The 9,100-nt window shown below is 48.7% G+C and overlaps 1 protein-coding gene across 1 annotated transcript; it reads right to left on the reverse strand.

Annotated features, from left to right (window-relative positions):
• Positions 1-523: 523 nt before the first annotated feature.
• Positions 524-3,775, reverse strand: Aud_000792 (KilA-N domain-containing protein; the record flags this gene model as incomplete). The annotated part of the gene is made up of 5 exons (XM_043286296.1): positions 524-1,838; positions 1,890-2,022; positions 2,078-2,275; positions 2,330-3,042; positions 3,768-3,775. 5 exons carry the CDS (start codon positions 3,773-3,775, stop codon positions 524-526), a joined length of 2,367 nt encoding a protein of 788 aa, XP_043142231.1.
• Between the last annotated feature and the right edge of the window lie 5,325 nt (positions 3,776-9,100).

Raw genomic sequence — 9,100 nt, forward strand, 5'->3', positions numbered from 1 at the left:
TCTATGCCTACAACAAGGGATGGCTATAGCATAAGGTATGGTCTACATGAACTGCTGTATCATAACCCAATCAATTTTGTCCATATCCCTACATGCGATGAATGGAGAGTGGACCATATAAGAGAAAAGAAGGCTCGTCCAAGGAAATTCGTGTCATCATGGTCGTCAATACGCAGTATATCCTTTCAGAAAACAACCGCACATTCCACAATATGACCCAAAGGCACCATAACGCTGATCATCCGGAGTATGAAATCAATGCAGAAGCTGTCGGTGGCCGACGCTGCAACCATTAATGACCCAAACAAAGGAATCCTAACAAGGACCCCAATAAAAACTCGCAGAGAGGAAAAACAAGAAAAGAAACAAGCACAAGGTCTACTGAAGACCGCACAGGCTTTCCTCCCACGCGCCGATGGGATGAGGGACCCGTCCCCTTTTCTAACCTTCTTTACCCTGAACAACCAGATAAACGAATGCAAAGTCGGAAGCCAAACTACAAAGTTCGGCTGTCTATGACATATCATCGACGACGAGGTATGGCACCTCCGGCTTTCATCGGCTGTAGTCCCATCAGCACTCCGCCAACCGGTCCGCCAACTGTCGTTTCATTGGTCCGTCGGCGCTTGCTTTCGTACTCTCCCTGGTTATCTGGCCGGCCCATGCGATCCAAGTCGTCGTCTTCCCGTCCCCGCTTGCCAGATCCCAACGATCCACTCATGGAGTATGTCGGCGCCGAATTGGAAGCCACAGTGTAGTTATCTGAGCCAGCTCCGTTCGACGACCCGCGAGTGTCGCTGACAATATTATACAAACTACTGGCAGCGGTCGGTCGAGGAGACGCGTAGCCCGACGCCCATTGGGGAGGAGGCCCGCCACTTGTCCGCGGGGTCATACGTCCAGACCCGTTCTGCTGCGGAGAGCCGGTGATGTCAGTTGTCAGCTGCGAGTGCTCGCCCGCGAGACTACCAACCGAGGTGTTGGTGGTATAAGTGTAGGAACTCCGAGGGGCGCCGTAGCCCGAATTGTCATGCTGCACGTAGTCCGACTCGTGCTCAGGGCCAGACTCGCCCGCCCCAGGAGCAACGTGTCCATTGCTCTGCGAGTACCGGTCCGCGGGCTTGACATCCGAAGTTTCAGTCTCCGACTGTCCTCCCGGGCCCCGTCCCGCAGGTGGTGCCATCTCATTCTTGATGTAAGAATGAGGCGGCATCGTCTGGCCATACTGTGACAGGGAATGCTGCGGAGCGTAGTGCGGGTGCGAAGACGGAGCAGTCGAGTAGTACGGTTTCGAAGTGTCATACCCGGATTGACTCTGGTACGATTGCATGCCTTGCAGATTGTTGCCGGGAGGCGTCGTCGCTGGGGTCGTGGGCATCGACCGTGTGTTGCTCAAAGTGGTATCAATTGACAATGGCTGAGTGTTTGGTACGCCAGAGGTCATGCCTTGGCTATTCCAGTCATACGAGGTACTCTGGTTTGAAAGGCCCATGAGACTCGAGGCGCTGGCGGGTGGCGTGGGAAACGTATGTGCTCGGTCGAGCGGAGGACGAGCACCAGGCTGCGAGGACATCGTAGGTGGCTGAGGCATTTGGGAAGGAATGGAGGTCTGCATGGAGTGATGGTGGTGCAGACCTGGCGGCTGAGAGCCTTGGGGGGTCCGCGCGGATGGCGGGCCCTCCAGTCGCCGTTGTTGTGATTCCTGCACGACCATATTCGTCCGAGTCTGGTTTGTTGGATGGTACAGCAAGCCACCGATATTGTGCACGAACAAGGGGTAGAGTAGATCAGTGATCTTTTCCTTGTTGGCAAACTCCAGAGCGCGCTCGAAGGGGATCCTGCATTCGATTAGCATTGCCCTTGACCAATGTTTCATAAATAAGACATACCACACTCCCTTCAGGTGCATAGGCCCAATCTTCACAACGTGGCGGACCTTCTCGCTCTTGAGGATGCCGTCCCGACGACCTCTAGTCATGCCAGCCACGTTGAGTAGCTTCGTACCGTTGATCATGTGGTTGTCTATTCATTGTTAATAACATTATCCGTCCGTCTGTCTCGATTCAGAGATGCTTACCTTCTCTGCGCGCAACACAGACTCCCTTAGCTTCTACCTGATAACAGAGGCTCCCTTCGTCTTCCCACAAGGTGGCAGTGACTCGCGGCTTGGCCCCTGGGGGCGCCAACTGTCCAGTGGTATCATAAACGAACCCTTGCATCGGTGTTCCTGTGGTGTTGCCATACCCAGGAGCTGTTACTGTGTGGCTGTTGACTGCTAGAGGAAGTTAGTACATCAACGCATATATACAAAAATGCCCAGAAAGCTTACCAGGCAAAGGCAGTAACTGAGCAGGGACCTGGCTGCTCATCGACGTTGATGGCGGGGGTGGCGCGGGCTGGCTCGAGGCAACACCGCTAGGATAGGCATATTGCGAGTAAGAGCTGGCAGGACCGTAGGTCGAGGCAGGCTGCAGGACAGGCGGTTGCTGGTGATATTGCGGATAGTGGGCCATTGCTCCTGCCGTCGGCGCTTGAGAAGCGTACGGCTGCGCGGATGAAAGGTGCGACGAGTGCACGTCCATGTAGGGTTGCGTTTGGTTCATGCTGCCCAGAGGGGTTGGATTCGGGTAATAGCTGTCGCTCGCCGGATTCTGCGCAACGGTATAGTCCTGCGAGGCGGAAGATTCCAGGGAGAGACGGCCGTGTCCACCAGCCACAAGGTCAACAGACGGCGGAGTTCTGGCCTCGCTGATGGTTGGTGCGGTCCCGGACGATAGGCTTGTCCGAGCGCTTGAGCTGGTCGAACCTGGAACCGACTCTTCGTAGCTAGCCCGGTAGGACTGCCCCGAGACGATCGGCTGCGAGGCCGTGGGAAGACTGAGTGCCGGAAGTTTGTCACCAGACAACAGAGGTCGTTCCGCGGCGTGGTGGTTGTACCAAGGGATATCAACAGGACCTCTTGTGTGGACCTGGGAGATCGACGGTAGCTCCAGCTTTTCGGTTTGACGGGTAACGGTTTGAAAGTGTAGTGGCGAAGGAGCACTGGGAACGTCGAACTATGAGCGTCCGGCGTACCGTATATGAGATTCTTCTTCTTGCGTGTATATTTCCGTTGTTGTGTTTTGTTGCAGAGGTTACGGATATCAGATTCGATCTCCGCGTCGAGAAGTCCGTCGTTTTCGTAAGAAACAAATAAAAAAGCCGATTCTCACGACAAGGTCTCGTGAGATTCAAAAACGCGTGCTCAGGAAGTGGTGCAGGCAATGCAATGATCAATCGTGGAAGGTCGTCGAACGTCGTAAGCGTGAAATGTTTCAAGACTGTTGCTGGACAGAGAAAATCGCTATGCAGTGTGTACTGACAGAAATCTACATCCACAAACTTTTCTTCGACAAAAGGTGAGTAGTTTTTATGGAGGATCGACACGAACAAGACAGCTCGGGGAAGCGAGACGCAGAACGGATCGCAGATTGGTCAACAAAACTCGCTCAACCAGATCAGAAGCAGGCAATCATGGGTCTCATTCAAATCGTAAAGAATATAGGGATGTGGGAGGGGCGACGCGAAGTTCCAGCATCGAACGTCGAAACAGTGCTTCTCATAAACCCACAATGTTGTGTGCCGAGTCGGGTATACGGTGTCTATCAGGTGGGAAGTCCGTGATAGCTCGTTGCAGGTCAAATACCGCTTGATGGATCGACACTGGAGTCAGAGCAGTCTAAGGGTAATCGCAGAAGTAGAGTAAGTAAAGCATTCAGGTCATTAACTTGGTCATGCAAGAAAAGAAAATATAAAGCATGGAAGCAGAGTGGTTGAGTTGAGAAGATCAAGGCGGGATCCTGTAGGTATGTATAAGAGCCATCAAACGGAAGGGATGGTACGGTGACGACGCGGCAAAGGGAGACTGGTGCAGGGTAAAATCAAATTAAGAAAAAAGGGAAAAAGCAAAAAGAAAAAAAAAACCCTATATTTCCGGCGGCAAATATAAGAGGAAAAGAGAAGAAATCGAAGATCAAACTCTCAGAGTCCAGATTGGGAAGATCAAACCAGAATGGAAGTGGAAGACGAGGCTCGAAGGCGGTGGGAGGCAAAGAATGATTGATTGCATTTGCATGGGACATAGGACATAGGACCCATAGAAAAGAGAGGTCAGGCAGACGGGGAGATCATGTACGGAAAAGTGGAGGCTGGGGGAGTGATAGGCCCAGTCTTGGTACGTAGAATAATAGGTAATAATAATGGAGATGGTGTAGACTGGGACTGGTACTGGTAGTACAGCAAACGCAGGACAAGACCGGACTGGACCTCTTGAGGCTAAGCCTAATCGGTCGCAGCAGCTGTGAGACAGGTCGGTTGGAGTGCGGAAAAAAGGTGGAAGAGAAGGGTTGGTTTGGAAAGAAAAAGGAAGGGGAAAAATAACAATAAATGGAAAAACAAGAAAGAAAGTAAGAATAAAAGTAATTGTAGGGCTATGCGTACCAACTTTTCGCTCCCACTCTCTCTTTTTTTTTGCTTCCCTTCTGATTTAGGTTATTCTCTTGTCTTGTCTTGGAGCTTCAATGTCCTAGAGTAATATTGTATGCATGCGCAGGTGGTGTATGGAATGTATGCATGCATGTGCAGTACAGAGCTGGGCAGGGAACCTTAGATCAGAGGTAAGCTCTCACATATGGAAGGAGAATGATCAATCATGAATCAATGGATGGGCCGAGCGGAGGGGAAGGTTGGTAGCGAGGATTGTGTAAACTTGGGTTGGGAGGGGAAGAAAGGGCGAAGAGAGGGGGCGGCAGCCGCTGAGCTTCCGCGTTTTAGTGGGAGGCTGGTGGTGGTCTTCTAGCCAAAAGAGGCTTGGGAGGAAAGAGGTCGGAAGGCGAAGACGAAGAAGCTGCGAGGTAAAATAGAGGGGAACGAAGACAGGGTGGATCAATGTCAAACAAGGGGATCAGGACGAAGAAGGTTATTCTGGGTGCGCAATAGAACTATGGAAGAAGTCCATAGGCAATAATGACAATGACAGCCTTCGAATATCAAACCGAAGGATTCCAGGGGCTTAGATAGCCAGTCCAGCAGGCACAGGAGGAACCTTCAGCCTATCTTTGGATATCCGTTCACGCACCAAGCTATGGCGGGGACTGGTTGTAATCCTATGTATCCTTCGATCGAAAGAAGGGTCACTGAGGAGTGAACTCAACCCTCCAGCCGAGTCAAAACCAGAGGGGACAGGAAACAACAACAGCAAGGCAGGAGATCGGCAACAATACAGTCAATGGACGCAAATAAGTGAATAGTACTCCGTAGGCATAGCAGTAGAGTAGTAGGAACAGAAACGTCAACGTACCAACAACACGTGCAATGACAAGATGATTCTCTACCGCTGACAGACAGTAGGCTGGATAAGACTGCTGCTGCACGGGAATGTAAGGGTAAGGTAGCTGCAAGGCAACTTGTGTGTTGCAAAATGTTTCTCTCTTACACTTTCTGCTGATGGGGTTCTGCGTCCCTCTTCTTCGTTTATCTAAGCCCCCGACCGGGTATGGATCCTTGATCCTTCGGTGCTGGAGAAGCAGAGCAGGGCGGGCACTTGTGGGTCCTTCGACGGTCCGTCAACAAACTACCGCTTAGTAGGCCTGGTTCTTGGACAGTAATAAATCAGAAAAATCCATCCAATCAATGACTTAAAATAGAAAATAAAAAATAAATAAATAAAAAAGAAGAAGACAGGAAGAAATTGCTAAGGAGTTACTCTGAACGGGAGTACGAATAGTAAGTGAGATGATAAGAAAAATCATGATATAATGACAATAATTTAGCAGGAAATGGGATAGTAATAATAGCAAATACCAGGAAGAGCGAGGGGGGAAAAAAATGAAAAAGAAAAAAGAATTGTAATAAATAAAAATAAAAATAAAAAATAAAAAAGATGTGCATCGGCTAAGAGTAGGATCTTCTGGATAGAAGACCGTGCGTCTTTTTTGGCAGAAGGGCCGATACACCGTGGGAACGGGATCTGCTGCTTCTTCTCCTCCTCTTGGTACTGGTAGGCTTGATCCTTCTCTTACCTTACTGTGGCAGGCTTCAGAGTCTAGAATGACAGGACCCGAAGCCCAATGCTGGGTGTCAAGCTCAGACAGACAACCACAGAGAGAGAAGAACGATCCTCGCTCGCAGAACCGCCACGAAGCAAGGACCACCGCCGGCCGGATAAGCTAAACACGTCTCCGAAAAGGAACGACCGTTTGGGTTAAAGAGGACGATGATCTCTGCTGAAGCGCTGTCTTGCGGACTCGGCTACAGCGATTGGCCCGAGAGGAGGATGGATAAATTTGGTACATCAAAACAGCAGGTGGCAGCAATTGAAATGACAGTCAAATTGTACAGGGAAAAGAATGATCAAGCATAAAAATAATAAGGACCAAAAAAATAGGAAAAAAATAAAATGATAAATATAAATGAAAATGAAATAAAATTACCTGTTTCAAGCGCTTGAGTTATGGAAGGCTGCCGAAGATGATGTTCAAGGAAACGAACGTCTGTTTCTGCAGGGTCGGGCAATGATTAAAAACAACTCACGCACTGCAAATCAGCCCCAGGATCAGTTATTGAATTCAAGAGGAATGAGCTGTTGAGGGGTGGATAATATAATAATTTGAAACACCATGTCGTTACTTGCGCTTCATAAACCTCAGGGATTATCTATTGTACATAGTTTCGGACCTGGAGTTAGCTAACCGAAAAATTTCAAATCATAGAGCATATTGACCTGTATTCCTTTTGCCCGCCAAATTAGCAGATAATAACTGACGGATGGCAATTTGAAATGAATACTGCAGAGACTATCCGCTATCCCCAGAGCAAAGTGTTGGGATCGATCGTGTTACTGTAAGTAATTCGATCGTCCTGCAATGCTAGGATAATGCTGGATCGTTCTTGGCGGGCGATCCGTGGCCCAATCCAAATCCTGAGCGAAATTATTCATTCTTTTTCATTTCTTTTTTTATTCATGTATCTTTTAAAGATTTTCTATCCTCGGGATTGACAAATGACAAGACCTTCTGACAAATCGACGAGATAGCGTTTTGAGTATCGTTGACAAAACATTAAGCCATGAGCCTTGCACCTGTTGTATTGCAGTTCTGAGAGCATTCATTTGTTTCATACGAATATTCCAGACTTCAAATCAGCCAGATGGACCATGGTTAATTGGTTATTGACAGGAATGTCTCAGGGTTACAGATGTCTTCGCCACGAGACCATCAGGCCCACCCAAACAAGGCGAACCAGAAAATCCATCGCCGAATACAGTAATTCGTCAACTAAGGGAGATACCAGAGGGATTTCGCTACCATTACAAGTAACAAAGATAAAGAACCATGCAACTTTAATGACTGCAATGCGCAGCGCTGATCGAGATAAAATTGAAGCAATCCTGGCGCCAAGTGGTGCTGTCGGGATGAGCTAAAGCTCGATAGTCAAAGCAAGAAAGATTAGACAAGTTGCAACTAGTACTCCTAACTACTGTACGAACATGTCTATTCTCGATAGAGAGCTGCAAATAAGACAGCTGCAAGATTTCCGCAAGTCTAAACGGCGGTGGATCATAGAAAGATAGCACCTAACTACGATCATGTAGAGAAGCAAGAAGCGTTCGGTACAGACCCAATGATCCACGAACCTCCGATAAGTCGAATCCGTACGCTTCTACCAACGTCAATGCTCCGCCGGCTCTTAAAGATGCTTTCGTCCTTATGACGATAATACCCGCCAAACCCCGAGGACGTTAATTTCCAGAGCGACTTTCACCTTTGTCAGCATCGCTTTGACTCTTGCAAACCCACATTGCGCGGAATGCCAGATGTCAATACGAGGCTTACGACCTGTTTACAAGGGGCTGCACGAGCAGACTAGAGAAACGCCAACGATGAGTAGCTTCCGACCAAGTGGATCCGTCTCGGGCAACGAGGAACCCATTGGCCATGGCGTCACCCACAACCTTGCTAGCTAGTCCACTAACGATCTATGTATCTATTCGTGTGGGCGACAGTGTGTATCAGTGGAATAAGGCTTCGGGTCGATCTGGAGGGCGTTAGGGTGCGGACTGCGGGCCCGCCAGATACAAACCTAAAGAAAGAAAGAATGAATGAATGAATGGAAGAAGGAAGGAAGAGAAGGGACTGAAGCAAGACAGCTTAATGACTAGCTAGCAAGACAATTGGATTGTCATTTCTGACGGAAGTGTCCAAAACGCAAGCCGGTCATTACCGAGTCTTGAGTGTTGAATTTGGGCGAAATGGTCAAATTCGAATCCCCCAACATTCCAGACCCATTCTCCATTCTCCACTGTTTCTGGGAACGTATTTTGTACGGTGTAGTCGATACTAGTTCAGTAAATGTATCAAACATGAGGCAATTAAGAAACCCTTCTTTTCGAATGAAAATAGAAAAAGAAAAGAGAACTATGTCAGCAAGTGAGAAAGGACCATGTCACACAAGAAGCTGCAAGAGAAGAAGAAGCCAGCCAGGATGAGCAAGATGACAGGGATCGGTGCAGATGGCAGGGATGGAACCACTGGTCGAGAAAGCACCACGAAAGCTGGCGGTGGCGCGCGAGGAACAGTCAATCCAAGTCCATAATTTTCATGCTATCATGAGAGTATCCATCAACAGACGACAGCGCTGAAGAGAGGCCCGTGCCAAGCTTGGCTGATCATCATCAGTTACCTACAGTGTACTGTTTAGGTAAGTACGGAGTACTGGTGTATGATTTAGATGGAGACCGAGAATTACCGTAGATTATATCATAGTAAATCTCGACATCAACATAATCGGATCCGATCATATCAAATCGTCAACAATAGTCCAAGAGAGAGTCGACGCAAGACTCAACTAGTTTCCTCATTGGAAGATTCTACGGATACCGCGTCTGTCTTCCAGAATGCTGAATGTCGTTTGATGTATCAGAACCTACAAAGTCGGTCAAGGACACACCCCCCAAGCCCGTGACACGTCCACGATCCAGCCCAAAGTCTCCATCGACTTCCTCTGTGCTGACTGTTTAGGTTTTCTGCCTCTTATCAAATTAAATGTTCGTAGTAATTCTCCG

This window comes from Aspergillus udagawae (genome assembly GCF_001078395.1).
Source record: "Aspergillus udagawae IFM 46973 DNA, scaffold_1, whole genome shotgun sequence".
NCBI classification, from domain to species: Eukaryota; Fungi; Ascomycota; class Eurotiomycetes; order Eurotiales; family Aspergillaceae; genus Aspergillus; species Aspergillus udagawae.